This window comes from Natator depressus, chromosome 7 (assembly GCF_965152275.1).
Source record: "Natator depressus isolate rNatDep1 chromosome 7, rNatDep2.hap1, whole genome shotgun sequence".
In the NCBI taxonomy this organism is placed as follows: domain Eukaryota; kingdom Metazoa; phylum Chordata; order Testudines; family Cheloniidae; genus Natator; species Natator depressus.
The window spans coordinates 16,652,362-16,670,361 of NC_134240.1; the positions used below are offsets into that span (position 1 = coordinate 16,652,362).

General features: G+C 39.5%; 1 protein-coding gene across 2 annotated transcripts in view; it reads left to right on the top strand.

Moving 5' to 3' along the window:
* GRM7 (glutamate metabotropic receptor 7) overlaps positions 1–18,000 on the top strand; it is a 541,384-nt gene that overhangs the window by 259,890 nt on the left and 263,494 nt on the right. For both annotated transcript variants that reach the window (XM_074957549.1, XM_074957548.1), the window contains exons 3-4: positions 7,255–7,396; positions 12,878–13,032. In XM_074957549.1, coding sequence (XP_074813650.1) covers positions 7,255–7,396; positions 12,878–13,032 — 297 coding nt within the window. The remainder of the gene's footprint in view (positions 1–7,254; positions 7,397–12,877; positions 13,033–18,000) is intronic.

An 18,000-nucleotide genomic window follows, 5' to 3' on the forward strand; every position in this document is an offset into this window, starting at 1 on the left:
TCCTGGACTCCTTTTAGCCACCCAGGGGATCCTGCTCATCAGTTCCCTGAGGAAGTCAGTCTACTTTTTCTGAAGTCCAGGGTCCATATTCTGCTGCTCTCCTTTGTTCCTTTTGTCAGGATCCTGAACTCAACCATCTCATGGTCACTGCTGCCCAGGTTGCCATCAAATTCTACTTCCCCTGCCAATTCTTCCCTGTTTGTGAGCAGCAGTTCAAGAGGAGTGCAGTCCCTAGTTGGTTCCTCCCACACTTGCACCAGAAAGTTGTCCCCAACCCTCTCCAAAAACTTCCTGGATTGTCTGTGCGCCGCTGTATTGCTCTCCCTGCAGATGTCAGGGTGATTGAAGTCCCCCATGAGACCAAGGGCCTGTGATCTGGAAACCTGTTAGTAGTCCAAAGAAAGCCTCATCTACCTCATCCTCCTGGTCTGGTGGTCTATAGCAGACACCCACTTGCTCTTTCCTTTTCCAAATGCCTAGATTTTACATTTATTTTTTACAATAGAAGGACTTGACTTAACTTCTGACAGCACTGTCTGCCTGAGGAAGGAGGTCCTGGAGGTGGCCACCCTAGTGCTTAACCCTATGTGGTCTGTAATGCCCCATGTTGTGTTGTTTTTAAATATATGAAAAGGATGTTCAGAGTCTTGGATGCATGGTTTGGAGTTTTAAAAAAAAATCCAAATAAATAAATACCGATGGGAGCCAAACTTCTTTCCCCTCCCTAAATTATTTCCACCTCATATTTGAATTTTGTTCATTCATTTATTCTTTGGACAATACATTAGAGCTGGAGCGTGGATAGAACCTTCTGCATGAAATATTTGGCTGGCCCTTTGCTAAGTACATTAGCACTAAGAGCTTGTTCTTTCTGGCATACTTTAAAGAAAAAAGGAAGGGGAACATTTGCAATGGTTACAAAGTTCAAACATGGTTTCAAATGGGCTAAGCCAGATTTTTTGCCAGTGTGAAGCAAGTTCTTTCAGGTGCACAAATGTCAATAAGTGACCTAGGAAAACTGCAAGCAATAAAGTCAGAGAGAGGTTCCGCAAAATGAAGAGGCAGTGTAACAGAGTTATTCCTAAAAGGCTCTTTCATTTATCTCCTAGGCTTCCCAGGAATTAAGCTTGAATCACATAGATGTCAATTTCTTAAATAGCAGCACATAGAAGACTAGCTGCAATTTGAATACACTTTGCTGAATTTTAAAAGACCTTTAAAATCCTTTCCACAGCAACGGTTGTTCCTTTGCATTCACATGACTGGCATTGGCTCTGCTATTGTGTTCATGTGTTAAAATTCATGTCTCGCCCAGATTTGATATTGCCTTACATGTTGCAGTCACCGCTCGAAGAGGTGAAACTATACCATTGTATAGTTGGGCTGATGTTAATGTCTTTGCCTTGCCCCAGTGAAGAATGGCAAAATAAATAGCACACTGACACCTACTGCAGGATGACACAGATTGTGTGCTGTGAAGTAAAGAATGTTACATCGGACCATTTGAAAACAGACCAGATTAAGAAACTTTAGGGAACAAACATATTATGTGATTGGTGTTCATTCGCTCTGCATTTTGTGCACAAAAATGGAGGAGATGACTTAAAAATGACTCAATTCAACCCAGTGATGACCTGCAAAGGATCCATAATCCGGACAGATACCTTGATCAGTCCCATAATCTGTTCATGCTCAGGCCTCCAAGCAGTAGCGAACTGTTAAAATGTCACAGCCCCCAACTTTTCCCATGTGGTTGAGCTTGTTACCAAGACTTCCAAGAACTAATGCTACCTGTGTCAGAATTCCCCAGAGTGGCTAATCAGAGCCTTCCGCATTTTCTACCAGTCAAGACAGAAAAGGCAAGCTTTGTTTTGTTTGCTAAAAAAAGATTTGGAGATCTTGTTAGAGAGTTTCAGTCTAAATGTTGTTGTGGGTTTGCTCTCGCTACTTCCAGGGTCTTGCAGTTTTGGGAAAGGTTATGACTGGAACAAATTAAAACAATTGGGTCTGTTTGCCAGAAAGGCTCATACCACTGGGAAAGCAAGTAACTGTAAAACAAAGGAATTTTCAAGTTATTGTTTGGAGGAAACAGTTTGTCTTGTGCTCTCTCCTTGTTGTGGATCAGTGTTCTATCTGAATTCCTTATAAGATGAACAAAGGCATATTTGGAGAATGTCTCTGTCAGGTCTATTTCTGGTAGTCTATTCATAGACTTTTTGTACCGCAAAACTATTTGGTTGTGCTAGAGAAGGGGTTAAAAAAATGCCAGAAAGAAGACTCTGTTAGAATTCTATGAATAGCAAGGTAGAGAAAAGAGTTTCAAGAAGTGGTTGCCATCATCCTGCAAACACATGAACAGGTCTCCAAAGGATCAGGGTTATGTAAGTGGTGTTTGGCTGTTGGAACAACGATTTGGGAAACTTTAGTAATATACGATGTGTGTCAAATTGCTGTCCTCAACTTGCCTTTTAATGCACCTGTTTTCATGAATGCAACAGCTTGTTTCACTAAGGCTATTCTATATATGTGAATCAGATTCTGTATATGTGAATCAGATTTGCTACCCAAAAAGCATGTGCAAAATGGCCATGTACCAATATTTGAGGACACAATCAAAAACCCATCTTGAACTGTGGTCTTCTTAACCATCTATTTGACTATACCAGGAAAATGACAGAATTCTTAAAGATCATTTATATTACTAGCCACAAATCTCCCCAACATCTCCTATGGGAAGAAAAAAGAAAAAAATACTTTTATTAATCAAGGAGCTATTCTCCAAGCTCATGCACTTGCAGAAATCCTGTTGACACTGATGGGAGATACTCAGTACACATCAAAGGGAGAATGAATTATGCCCTTCAATGTTTCCATAACATTTCCATTTCTACTCCCTCCCCTTTCATATTTGGATGATGTCATTAGTGCGAAAAAGAATCAAAATCTTAATGATGCAGCTGCTTGTTCAAACATCTAAAGGGACCATGTTTATGCTTCCAGAATACTATATCTCCCCTTCTCCAAGCATAATGGAAACTTGACTATCTGGCATCTGCCTTCTGGGATGAACATACTGTACTGAGGATAGCAAAATGGGGGGAACATGGTGTCTGCTTGCAGCATTGCTTGAAAGCCCGCAAGCTTCTCAAATGTACTGCAATCCAAATCTTTTCAGATGCCTTCCATTTGCCATTTATCACTACAAAGGACTTCTGCATTAGGTTGCAACATGTCAATTATTTCCCTCTTAAGTCACTAGACAAAAACAGCAACAAAAACCTCTCTCAGTGAGCAATGGATCTAGAGCATTATTCTTAATGGAAACCAATCTGTGAGATGACTCCAAGGTTCCTTGGTACTGCTGTGTTTATAGATTGTGTTTATAGCTGCGATGGGTGTGCCATGAAGTTACTTATCAGCAGAATGATCCAGGATCAGTTTAACTTAAAGAACTATGAGATTCACTGTAATTGCTATGGCAGTTTGTAGCTACTCAGAGCATTTGTCAGTTTTTCTTCTTCTTCAGTGAAGGGTAATATAGTACTGCAGTGGTCCTGTGACAAAATCCTTAATTTGCAACTTTTACAATTTTACCACTTAATTCCCTCTGAGGGCTTTACCTCAGGAATACTGTGAATTAATTTGACAGTTTAAATAACTGTGCATTTCCTCTTGTCTTAGGAGTGCACGTTGAATACAAGAAAGTGACATTTATGCTATATATGCCACTTGGACAAGTTGTAACAGTAAGGCATATTTTTTGTCCATTCCCCATCCAATTCATTAGGAATATATTCTTGTTACGGAATTAAACATGACATGTGACTATCTGTAATGAGCTCTTCAATATAGATTTAAACTCTTCAAAATGAGTTTATAAGCTCAAATAGAAACACTAGCTAATTACATTTGTCTAGCATTTGTGTGTCTCCTTGCCATTACTTTAAAATAGATTTTGCTCTCTTGCAGTGTGCTGGTCTGTTTGGACTGGGGTGAGACAAAGAAGGGCCAAAAAAGCAAATAATATTGTTGCCAGATTTGTTTGGGGAATTTTTTTGTTTGTTTGTTGGTGGGTTATTTTCTCTGGTGGTAGAGACTTTGATATAAATTTAGGGCATATTCCCCTAAATTTATATTCACAAAATGCAAATCAGTCTTGTTACCCTTGAACAGAGGTAGCAAAAATGACAGCAAAACTTCACACTGGCCATTCGGTTTTCAAAAGTGTCAGCCAAGATACTTCTGTGTGTAGCCCTGTAGCAGCACCCTCAGACATTATCCTGCTTTAAGAACCCTAGGTCTTTCTGGTCCCTGTACTGTCACCTAGGAATTCCTTTAGTCCCAAATCAGAGTCTTTTGTTCTCAGTACTGACCATAGGCCTGGCCTTTGGTTCTAGTTCAAATGGACCCGGACCTAGTTCTCCTTCTACTCAGCTGCTCTACACAAAGAGATTCCTCAGACACATTCAGTGGTAACCGGTGTCTGTTGCAGCTGGATTTTGCCTCTCTTCCATGCAGACAGCAGAAAGTGTGTGACCCACAGAATACATAATATCTATCTGAGGTGTGGCTGCAACATCTGAAGTCCTGGGTATTTAAGCTTTTCTATCAAGTACTATTGTAGCAAATATAACCCATTTATTCAATATCAACTAGTAATTTCATTACCAGCTTTGTCATAACAGTGTATCAGCTGGCCTATCTGAAGGATAATGTTTCTGTGGATTCAAACAATCTTTACTGCAGCTGGAGCCTTCAATACAGAAATGCCTTTGTCATTGATTACAGCTCTCAACCTCATCTCCCCACACCTTCCTCTGTGTCTTTATCTCCACTCTCTCCTCCCATCAACCTGCAGAGCAGGGAAACATTACAATATCTGCATCTTGTCGTGCACACCTGAGGACAGCCTGTTGTAAAGCAATCTTCCTTCCCAGCCTAAAGAGATCTTAAAGTTTCTTGATGATACCGACTTTAAAATATGCTCATTGTCCACATCCACGATTTTCTGTGCACGTCTCTGGTTCCCCCTCTGATGGTAGCTTGAAATTTGCTGATTTATCTCTGTATCTAAGTTATGGAGAGTTATATTGGATTACAGAGCACCTCAGCACTAGCTTCAGATATGTCTAAATAATGGTTCCATCTAGGACACTAAGGCTCCTTAGTCTTGACACTGTGAAATATGCCTACTTCTGTTTACTGCTATGTCAGAGTAGGAGCCTCTTGAAAGAACATTGTAGCTGGAGTGTATATATTTTCAAGTGACAGGTCTGGCACTTTGCAGCAATCTGCTTTCACCTCCCCCGCCCCAGTGAATTCTCCCAAGTTCCCAAATCTTTCTTACAGGAGAAATGGGAGGCTTTTGAGGGAGATACAAAGTGGAAATCATGGCTTGATGGAGTGCCAGAGAGGCCTTAAAGTAACAGTGCCTTAAAGTCACAGCTAATAAGCTCTCCTTAGGCAGAGAGATTTTTCATTCTAAGAGACAGAGGGGGAGAGAGTGAGCTTGGTCATCAAACTAAAGTCACTTAGTGGCAAGTAGATATTAATTGCTTTCTCTGTCCACTTCAATGCAGGGCCCATCTACTGGTATCTTTGTCTGTATTAAGTCCACGCATTTATTCACAGATGTGCTTGGCTACATGAGGGTTTTTCTTTCAATATTTAGTCTCTCTGTAGTGGCCCCTACCCACAAAAAAAAATCCAGATTGAGGGAGTTATTCTTTTGCAGTGAGAAATATAATTCGAGATTTTGCCCATGGTGGTGTGTGAGTCGTCTTCTCCACTGCTCCTTTGCTCTGGAACAGAGTTTCAATCTTCCTCATCAATTCTCCCTTTATTTTAAACCTTATCTGAAAACATCTCTTTTCTCTTTTGCTTCAAGTACTTAATTACTCATCCTCACTGCTGTTTCCTATTATGCGTATCTGAGAATTTATTAATTAACACTATGAAGTATTTTGAGGGAGAGAGAGTTTGTATCTAAGATGATAGATATTATAATTAGGTAACAAAAGAAGAAACACATTCATATGAATCCATCCCCCCCCTTGATGTGAAGAACTCGACAGAAGATGTAAAATAGTAAATGAAACTATTTTTCTAAAACAAGATTAATAAATTAAACCTAATTAAGTGAATTATGTTTGTTGAGTAGCTTTTGCATCTGGGCTTTCTGTTTTGCGACCATTATACTGGCTGCAATTATTGTTCTTTAATTTTGGTTACTAACTGTGGGTTAAATCCTGCAAATGTTTACTCTCCCATGAATTTTTATTCAGATGGGGTAACCCCATTCACTTTAAAGGTGGACACCTGCATGAACAAGCATGTGTGAGATTGACCTCTGTGTATTCACAATATTTGGACTTCTGTATTATTCCTGTTTTGATTTAACTCGTCAGAGCGGTTTCTTTTGATTTTCTTTCTATTTATGCAGTTAAAAAAAATTAAAGCTGTTACGCCAAATAAACTTGTTCAGTATTTTGTATGTTTGTCTCTGCCATTATCAACCTCCATTGCCTTCCAGTTTACTTTATTTCAGTATTTTTTTTTATCTTGTCCATTTCCATCATCTCTTTACTGTCTGGTTAGTTTGTTTTTTCTCTTTTGCATGTGTTGCGGTTCAAATACAAGACAGGACAAGCTTTAAGCAAGCAAGCAGGCTGGTCTGCCGACGGGCTGGTCTGCCTGTCAGCTTTTCCACCCTCTCCTTTATTTCTCTCTCTCCCCCAGCGCATTACATACTCCAACAGATAAAAGGAATACACTGGCTTTGTATAATATTCTTATTTACCAATTTCTATCTACCACATTCCTTGCTCTCGGGCCTTGAGCGCAGTCCTGGGAGGCTTCCCACGGTTCATGTCATCTGGGCGAGATTCCAAGGTTCATGCCCTTGAGAGGAGCCGTGTGTGCACTGCTCCTACACAACACTCTGGGTGTGCCCTGAATGTTGCCAAGTGCATGAACCTTGCATGAATGCTATGTGCATGGTTTATTTTTTGTCCATTTGTGACTCTATCCACCCATGCATATTGTATGTATCCTGTCACATAGCATACCAAAGAGAAAAAAGAACAACAACAAAAAACCAAGACTGGATTACAGGGCTTAACATGAGCTTAACTACTTCCTCAGGATGGTGATCGAATACTGATTTTTATTTTCTTCTCCAACTTCTGTGTATTTTCCACACTCTTCTCCTTGCTCTTCATTTACAGATTTTTTTTCTTCTTTTTCCCTAAACAGGTGGGCTCTGCATTGCCCAGTCACTGAAAATTCCCCAGGATCGCAAAGAGAAGACCATTGACTTTGATAAAATTATCAGGCAGCTCCTGGACACTCCCAATGCCAGGGCCATCGTTATTTTTGCCAACGATGAGGATATAAAGTAAGTGTGACTGAGAAAATTAATACATTTGTGCTTGCTGGCTTTATGGAGTAGGCAAAGTAAATAAGACTGTACAGAGAAATGTAATGGAGTGATCTATTTTTAGGAACCTGTGGATCACTTTATAGAGAGATAGCAGAAGAATACATAGTATATTGTTGAAAGTCTCTGGGTAAGGTTAAAAGGGGTAAAAAAAACAAGGGTGATGTCATGGTAGGGGTCTACTACAGACCACCAAACCAGGAAGAAGAGATGGATGAGGATTTTTTAAAACAACTAACAAAATCATCCAAATCACAGGACTTGGTGGTAATGGGGGACTTCAACTACCCAGATATCTGTTGGGAAAATAACACAGCAGGGCACAGATTATCCAACAAGTTCCTGGAATGTACTGGAGAATTTTTTTTAATTTCAGAAGGTGGAGAAAGCTACTGCGGGGAGGCTGTTCTAGATTTGATTTTGACAAATAGGGAGGAACTGGTTGAGAATTTGAAAGTGGAAGGCAAATTGGGCAAAAGTGATCATGAAATGGTAGAGTTTATGATTCTAAGGAATGATTGGAGGGAGAACAGCAAAATAAAGACAATGGATTTCAAGAAGGCAGACTTTAGCAAACTCTGGGAGTCGGTAGGTAAAATCCCATGGGAAGCAAGTCTAAGGGGAAAAACAACTGAAGACAGTTGGCAGTTTTTCAAAGAGACATTATTAAGGGCACAAGAGCAAATTATCCCAGTGCATAGGAAAGATAGGAAGTATGTCAAGAGACCACCCTGGCTTAACCAGGAGATCTTCAATGATCTAAAACTCAAAAGAGAGTCCTACAAAAAGTGGAAACTCGGTCAAATTACAAAGGATGAATATAAACAAATAACACAAGTACGTAGGGACAAAATTATAAAAGCCAAGGCACAAACTGAGATCAAACTAGCTAGGGACATAAAGGAAACCAGAAAACATTCTACAAATACATGAGAAGCAAGAGGAAAACCAAGGACAGAGTAGGCCCGTTACTCAATGAGGGGGGCAAGACAATAACAGAAAATGTGGAAATAGCAGAGGTGCTTAATGACTTCTTTGTTTCGATTTTCACCGAGAAGGGTGGTGGCAAGTGGGTGTCTAACATAGTGAATGGCAGTGAAAATGAGGTAGGATCAGAGACTAAAATAGGGAAAGAACAAGAACCAGTCAGATTAACTTCTGTACCCAGAAAGATAATGGAGCAAATAATTAAGCAATCACTTGCAAACACTTAGCAGATAATAAGGTGATAAATAACAGTCATCATGGATTTGTCAATAACAAATCATGTCAAACCAACCTAACAGCTTTCTTTGACATGGTAACAACTCTTGTAGATAGCGGGGAAGTGGTAGATGTGGTATATCTTGACTTTAGTAAGGCTTTTGATACTGTCTCGCATGAATGTGTCATAAACAAACTAAGGAAATACAACTTGGATGGTGCTACTATAAGGTGGATGCATAACTGGTTGGAAAATCGTTCCCAGAGAGTAGTTATCAGTGGTTCACCGTCATGCTGGAAGGGCATAACCAATGGGCTCCCACAGGGATCAGTTCTGGGTCTGGTTCTGCTCAATATCTTCATCAATGATTTAGATAATGGCATAGATAGTACACTTATAAAGTTTGCAGATGATACCAAGTTGAGAGGGGTTGCAAGTCCTTTAGTGGATAGGATTAAAATTCAAAGTGATCTGGACAAACCGGAGAAATGGTCTGAAGTACATACGATGAAATTCAATAAGGACAAATGCAAAGTACTCCACTTAGGAAGGAATAATCAGTTGCACACATACAAAATAGGAAATGACTGCCTAGGAAGGAGTACTGTGGAAAGGGGTCATAATGGATCACAAGCTAAATATGAGTCAACAGTGTAACGTTGTTGTAAAAAAAGCGAACATCATTCTGGTATGTATTAGCAGGAGTATTGTAAGCAAGACACAAGAAGTAATTCTTCCGCTCTACTCTGCACTGATTACGCCTCAACTGGAATATTGTGTCCAGTTCTGGGTGCCACATTTTAGGAAAGATGTGGACAAATTGGAGAAAGTCCAGAGAAGAGCAACAAAAATGATTAAAGGTCTAGCAAACATGACCTATGAGGGAAGACTGGGAAAAAAATGGGTTTGTTTAGTCTAGAGAAGAAAAAACTGAGAGGGGATGTGATAATAGTTTTCAAGTACATAAAAGGTTGTTACAAGGAGAAGGGAGAAAAATTGTTTTTCTTAACCTCTGAGGATAAGACAAGAAGCAATGGGCTTAAATTGCAGCAAGGGTGGTTTAGGTTGGACATTAGGAAAAACTTCCTAACTGTCAGAGTGGTTAAGCACTGGAATAAATTGCTTAGGGAGGTTGTGGAATCTCCATCATTGGGGATTTTTAAGAGCAGGTTGGACGAACACCTGTCAGGGATCGTCTAGATAATACTTAGTGTTGCCTTGAGTGCAGGGAACTGGACTAGATGACCTCTCAAGGTCCCTTCCAGTTCTATGATTCTATGAGTCTATATTTCGCTATACCCTAGATGGGAAAATGATTTCTTGGTAGGCATTTTTACTCTTATGATAAGAAATTAATTTAATAATGAAAGGAAATAAAATGTGCATAACTATTACAATTTCAAATTCAGCCTAAAATAAATAGTATTGTCCTGCATTTTTTTCCTATATCGTATCGCACCCCAGGTGATCCCAAAGCTCTCTATAATCTGAGGGCTTTGTTATGTAGTTCCTTTGAATACAAAACTCCCATTGGATCTAAATGCAAGTTATCCTCACTTAAGGGATACAGGATTATGTTATCCAGTGTTGACATTCAGCCAACTCTGCTATAGGAAAGTGGTAGCAAGCCATGCAACAAACACACAAAATTCTGCACAACAGGGATGGGGGAAAGGAATTTTGACCAAGGTCACAAAACTGAATCTTTAGTATTATAAATAACATCAAGGGATCATTAATATTTTTACATAGCAGACAGGATGTTGGCTCTTAAAGATTCATCTGAAAGACCCCCACCCTCTTCAATAAACTTCACAAAAGTCAGCATATCTACATGGGAAGGATGAAGAACTGAATTTAACCAACCTGTGTCTTACAGTGACTAGTTAATGCACAAATAATTTCCATTCATCTCTTAAACCTTAATATACTACTATTCTAAGCAAGCTCATTTATAATATCACTACTCTTTCACCTGGGCAGATGTGGACTTTTGCTCAAAGGACTCTGTCTAGTATAAATAGTAGGGAAAAGCCACTGATTCTTATAATAGTATCTGGAATGTCTTGACCTGGAGGCAAGAGCCACCCATACTTTGCAAAGCGCTGATTCCTTCACCAGGGCTTAGAAGCAAATGCTATACCAGAACCATGCTGAGCTGCCACCATTTTGCTCTACCCCTTCACAACTCTTTTGATTCCACTGGCCTGTATGAGACTGTGATACAAAACTCTGGCAATGCAGCTGTGTCACATTAATATAAGAGCCTCCTCTCAGGCAGTTGCTTCCCCACCAGCTTGGAGCATAGGGAGCACCACTGAATCTGGAGCTTCTGCCGCTGCCAGAGCTGGAGGCTCCATCGCTGCCAGGGTCCCTTCCCTACTGGGCAGCCAGAGGAAAATGTCCAAGGAGCTGTTGCTGCTGTAGCAGGAGTACAGCCCAGTGCAGGACCCCAGACACCAGTGAGGTACCCTAGCACTCACCTGTGAGAGACTACTGACTGGGATCCTACAGTGTTCCAGTGCAGGACACCAGAGCCCAGTGTAGAAAGACCAGAGCTCCGGAAAGACCCTGGTGAGACACCCCGGTGCAGGACTCCAGACTGGGACCCTAGAACATTCCATTGCAGGACCCCAGGATGCCGTGTAGGACATCCATCAGATCTCAGTGCAAGGACTCCAGTGAGAGCCCCCAGACCCTATGTAGGTCCCCACTGAAACATCCCAGTGAGAAAATCCAGACCCTAGTTCATACCATGACAGGGCTACAACAGAGATCCTAGATCTTTGGGCATACCAGTGCAGTACCCTGGTGTGGGGGCCCAAAGAGGGACCTGAATTCCAGTAAGTGATCCCAGTACACCATCATTGGTACCTGTGAAATTTGGTGTTGCTCTTCTGTGATATCTAATTGTGCCTCAGTAGCTTCTATCCATCACCCTAGAGAGGAGCGTGTTGGTTTTGAATGGACAGAGACCAATGCTTAATTTGTGCCAGGGCTGAGCCCCGGCACCTCTGAGCTTGCCCTGTCAATTATGAAAGTAAAAAAAAAAAAACATAAAAAGCCAGCTTAAGCCCTGGCACCTCTTTCATTACAAATTAAGCACTAGTGGAGACTGAGTTGCAGTAGAGTGCAGAGAGTACCACCATTTTGTTTTCCCCAAAATTTGACCCCGTCCTACAATATATAGATATTTCTTCATTTCAGTAACTTCACTTTTACACGTGTGTGTAAACAAAACTGATGTAATTATGGCAAAATATTAAAATATATCCAGATCATGTTTTGTTTTAATTCAGTATAAGCTGGCTATGGGAAGGATTTGTGAATCAGAACTCCTCCGTTCTGCTCCTCACTCTGTGATTGACTCACTTTGCAACTATGGGCAAATTACTAATCACTTGAACATTCTGTGTGCAGGCAGACAGCTACATATGTGCGGAGCCTCACTGGCTGCAGTGGGGGGCTTTGTGTGGGGCCAGCACTCCACCAGTGTGCAAGGCATTGCAGGCTCAGAGCTTTAAAGTTCTGTGACTCAAGGATAATGATAACACTAACCTATCTCACTGGGAGATTGTGAGACTTCATGATTAAATGGTTGTAAAACATTGGAGTTTCTTGCATGGAAGTTGCTATATACACTCCACTGTTGGGTGCCCTATAAATGCTAATATTAATAAACAATATATTTGCTGTTGCTAATTGCAGCTGTTAATGATAAAATGACTTGGACGTTCAATAGCACCTGCTCTGATCAGATTTCATTTGCTTTTCAGGATATTTTAATAATTTAATTTAAAAGCAATTAAATCCCCTATCTACCCTTCACCAGAAATACATCTGCTTATTCCAGAGTCATTTGTGGTGTAATTTCTAAATTACCAAGGGGTTGTGAAGGTTCTGTCAGTTGATGGTGTAACTATTCCAACTGTTACTAAGATTTCACAAAAAAGTTGAGATGAAATCCTGTCTCCATGAAACTCCGTGGCAAAACTCAAGCTGACTTAAATGGGGCCAGGAGTTCATCCTTAGAATAAAAGAACAAAGAGGAAGATAGACTGTTTTGAAAACTTCGTGATCATGTGGATTGTTAAATTTCTGAGCTAAAAGTTAGTTACAGATATGTTGTTTCTGCTCATTCAGCAATCTTGCTCTCCTTGTTGTTTTTCCTGGGTGACTAAATACTGTTCCATTCATCTTGCATTCATGTATGAATTATATGTGTCTTTCTACAGGCAGATCCTTGCAGCTGCAAAAAGGGCTGATCAAATCGGTCATTTTCTGTGGGTGGGATCAGACACTTGGGGCTCCAAAATAAATCCACTAATTCAGCAAGAAGACATTGCTGAGGGAGCAATCACCATTCTGCCTAAGAGAGCAACCATAGAGGGTAAGAATTCTATTCTGAAAGTCTTTCTGTCACAGTTTCTTATCTGTTTCCTCATTTAATTGAACATTGTTGATATCTAACTGAAACACCGGTGGACCAATACACTGACCATGTACAAAAATGTATAGATGGTACGATTCAGAGACTTGACATCAGTTCAATATAAAATAAGCTAAATCTAAATACCCTGAGGTTCTCCTAAAATTGGACATCTCCTATTTATCTGCCTAGCTGTCATGCTATGCTATGCTATTCTATACTTTTTGTGATGATACATTTTCTGCAAGGATAAAATTATTTGTAAGTTTTTACACATCAGTTATGTAATGGGATAAATATACGATAAACACCATTTGTGTGTGTGTGCAAGTACACACACAAACCCTTTATTATCTGTAATACACACATGCACTTTTGTATAAAAAGTATAAATATTATAAAGTAGATATATAACAAACACAAACACACAGAGGTTTCCAGATAATGCTTTTTTCCTTTCTCAACTTTTGTTTCTTTTTTCTATGACTTTACTTTCTAATCCTCCTTCTCTTAGTTATCCCCCTTGTGTCAGTACAGATGTTTAGAAACCTAATTGGCATCCTTCTGGGCTAACAAAACTTGCTGATTAGAATTTATGTTCTCATTTAATTTGAAAAGAAACGTTCTTTATAAAGGAGACACTATGTAAAGAAAAAGAAACTCCTCTGTTGGTACGTCGTTTTGTAGTTCTTGTCTGTCAGGCCAGGTCTCCGATGAATCCGCCGAACACTTTTCACACATTAAAATGAGCTCCACCATCTTCGCTGAAAGGAAGATCAAATATTTGCATTCCTTTTTACTCTGTCTACACTACTGCCTCACTAATTATTCCTCTCAGAACTATAATGCACTACAGCATTTTATTTTATTTTTAAACCCAGGTGACTTTTTTTCCCATCTCAGTTTCCTATAAATATCTAAAGAACATACTGGGATATTGTTTGTGGAAAAACAAGCAATTGCTGTCACCATCATACTGTCTATATTGCACCCCTGGGCATTTCTAACAAAGATACTTGTTAGTAGTGACTTCTATGAAAGTCTTCTACAATATTTCCCAACAATATCTTTACTGTGTACTAAACATGTTCTATACATTATACATCATGGGAAACGTTGAGTATTCAGTTGCAAACAATACTTTAGGTTGACGCAGGGACATGGTCAAGGTGTATACTTTATCAGTTAAACTCTTGCAGCCACATTTCAAATGTAAGCACAGGGGATGCATCTTCAAAAATGTGTCCACCGAGCAAGCTAATTCCTACTTCTCAATGTGGAATTCAGTATTTAACCATAAAGTCAGTTAAGTTAAATTTGATCTGCAGTTACCCATTTTGCCTGTTCACTTGGAATTGTGGTCTTTAAAGTCATATTTCAAATATAGTCAATACGGTGTACATGTACATTTTCTCCAAGAACTTGATAATAGTGGGAAGGCATGGTAAGATGGCCTAGCTTTTCAAAGCTAATAGTGTTAATATTAGTTATGGATGAACATCAGTATGACTGGGGAGCCACCTTCATACTAGGATAAGCGTCTGGAGCTTTGGAGTTGAGTCAAACTTTTCTGAACTTCTCCTGTTTGGAAATTGGCCTGAGTGTCTCATTAGGAAGAAAAAAGGGTGTTCTCACAAGATTTCCCGTACATCTTGGTGTAAGCTGCATGAAAAATGCTGTAAGAATAGATCTTCCCTGCCCACATTGTAATGATATTTTTGCTTCAAATCTGAAAGCAAAAAAAAATTGTGGAGCTGGATGAGTATATGGGGGGAAAAAGGGGGGGGGCAGCAAATGGTTCCTGAACTTTCTTTAAACATGAAAAGGTTCTTGCCTTATTCAAACCATTTCAAACATCCATAATCACCATCTGTATTTGCCATCTGCATAGTCCTACTGAGAGGGTGATGGGTAAGAAAAAGGAGGATATTTTTCTTCGTGTTGCGTACCTTCTTTCTAAGCAATTTTCAAAACGTTCACAGTGACTAATCGTGGTATAAAATGTTTTCCCATAGGAAAGAATGTCTTGTTTCAGACCAATTATACCATCTTATTCGATCTGTGATGATAACGTCTCCGAGCATTCTGTTAATTATAGAATGTCAGTCATGGTTATGTACTATTATTTTTTGCTTGGTGAAACGGTTACCTTTCACGTATGTGTGTGTATCTTACCATGAAAGCTTTCCAGATTTATAAATTGGACTGCCATGTTTTCTTTCTTATCGTTTGGTTATGAAGCTAAGTGAAATGAGAACGGACATTTTAATGTCATTTTTTTTTTAATCATCTAGCAGGAAGCATCTGCTCCCAAAAGTTTACCAGCACATTTCTTCTGACAAAAATAAATAAATAAAACAAGCAGCTATTTTTTCCATTTAAATTGATAGACAGGAAACTAAATCGATAAAATGTAAATGAATTTGCCCCTGAAGGATCTTATGTTCAGCAGGATCATAGCTTAGTATAGTCTACTTTTAATACAGTGCTGTATAAAAATGTTGCACTCCGTGCCTTGGGCTCTGAGGCACTGATTCCATAAAGCACCTAAACATCTGCTTAAGACCCACTGAAGTCAATGAGACCTAAGCACATGCTTATAAGTGCTCTCCTCAATAGGGATGTAGTGTTTTGATTAATGAAGGTCTTAAAGTCTCTGGATTGCAGTAGATGCAGTGCAGTTTTATGGCACAGTGGGCAGGGTATGGAGAGTCCGTGAGGTGGCAGATGACGGACAGCGGTAATGAGGTGCTGAGATATCTCCTGTGCCTCATAGAGGTTGAAGTCAAATGCAAGGGCCATGGCAGTGGACCGCTATATCAGTGAAGTTATGGTTCTTCCAGCACTTTTCTGCAGGGGAGGATACCATCCCTTGGCCTGGGCAGCACCCTTGCCAAAGGCTCTTTAACTTTGGCTTTGCTCAGGCATAGCAGATTTCCCCATCCATTACTATCACATGAAATTCCATGTTCCAGTTTTTAGAGATTCAAACGTTATAGATTTAATGCCATAAAATGCTTCCCCTTGTATATGCTAAGAAGTGCTTGTGTAGATCAAAAAGACTGTAGTTCTGGTTTGGGCAACTGATGAGCTGCTTCATTTCATATAATCAAAAGCTGAATTACTTGGAAATGTATATATTACTGTACACTTCCTTTATTCATATTTTGAAAAGTGTTGGCTTAAATTTTCTTAAATTAAACATATTTTGATGTCTTAGCTTTTGGATGCCTAACTTGAAACACTCAAAGGGATCTGATTTTGAGAGGGCAAATATTCCTGCCTTTTTCAAAATCAGTTCCCTCTAAAGTATGTATGTACCTACATACATATCTTCTATAAATATGTACACATATGCAGATATGTGCACAAGTGTTCAAATTTATATTTACTTTGTGGAGTAAAGGTGCTTCAGAATTTCCCATCTAAATCACTTTCATTTGGCTACATAAATATTACACCCTGATCCACCAATGCATTCTAAGGCAATGCATTTAAAATCGTCTTATTGAGCCACATTAGCATTCCCTCTTTTTCTGTAGATGCTTGGGTGGTGTGATGCTCTTGTGGTTCCAACACCTATCCTCTTTTGGCTGTTGGTGCAGGTGCCATATCAAGGGAAAAAATGGAATGGTGGGTTTACTGGTAGTGTCCTTTGTGACTTTTAGCTGTCAATATAAAGTAGAACAGCATCCAGATTGATTTAAACCAGAGGTCCAGTTCAGTGCAGATTGACCTCCAAGATCAGGACAGGGCAAAAGTGACACAAAATCAACTTTGCCACCCCCTCTCTAAGGCTGCACTGGACACAGTATAAATATACTCAAGGATCTAGCCCCACTGTATGTGTTAAGAATACACAAGAGTAGAATAATGTTGGTTTTTTTAAGTTACTGTTTATGGCCAACTTTTTCCATTAATCCCTACTCTGAAGCTTTGAAGGCTGCCTACATAGTATTCAGTGATGATCACATTTTGTGCCCGGCTAATGGTGTGAAAAGGACCTTACATTTCATATTTTTCTTCAACTCCCCAGAGCACTCCATATCATTCCTCCTCAAATTCTTCTTATCACTATGGCGAGTTATATTTGTGCCACATTAGAGAAAGTTTTCCCACAGACTTAAATGGAAACTTGAATCTCAGCAGCTTTTTTTCCCTTGGGGATGTTTTTGTTGTTAATGTGAGAATAACATTTTTCCTTCTTAAAGGTGTTATGCAGCCAGCCTTTTCTACTCACACTTAAGAAATATTAGGCTAGTGAGCAAATGTTAAATCTCACTTAAATTGACTGTGGCTGCATACTAAAATATATGCTTCTGGAATTTTCAACATTTTATAGAGTAAGGGCTACTGTTAAAATATCAACCCACATAGTCCATACAGTAAAATGATACATCATTTTTCTGAAAAATATTTTCAAATGAACTTTTCTCTCCCCAAAATCGTAGCTTCTCAATTCAAACTATAGAATGAAAACAATCCTCCTAGAAGTTTGCTTAAATACATCTTGCTCTGAATGCCCTAAACTTTGAGATTCTGAGTGTTCTCCACACTCTGTGGCTTCAGTAGGAATTGAGGGCTTTTAGCATCTTGCAGGAACAGGGGCCAGGTAAGGAATTATTTCTTCAGGTGCTTGACATCACCCATGGGACAAGATTTTCTTGGTTACTATCCCACTGGTTGACTTAGGGAACCATTGCATGAACTGAGTTTAGTCAGCTTAAGTCCGCCTTAATATGCCCTAGTCAAGTTTGATGTAAATGAAAGGATAAAGTCACATCTGATTTATATTATCACAGGGACAAAGAGGGAGTACACACTTAAATAGTAATCACTTTATAAAAAGTTGAATATGAAAAGTTTTAATCAGAGCTACTAGGTGTTGGTAACCAATCACTCATATCCAACTTGGACCAGTAATCAGAA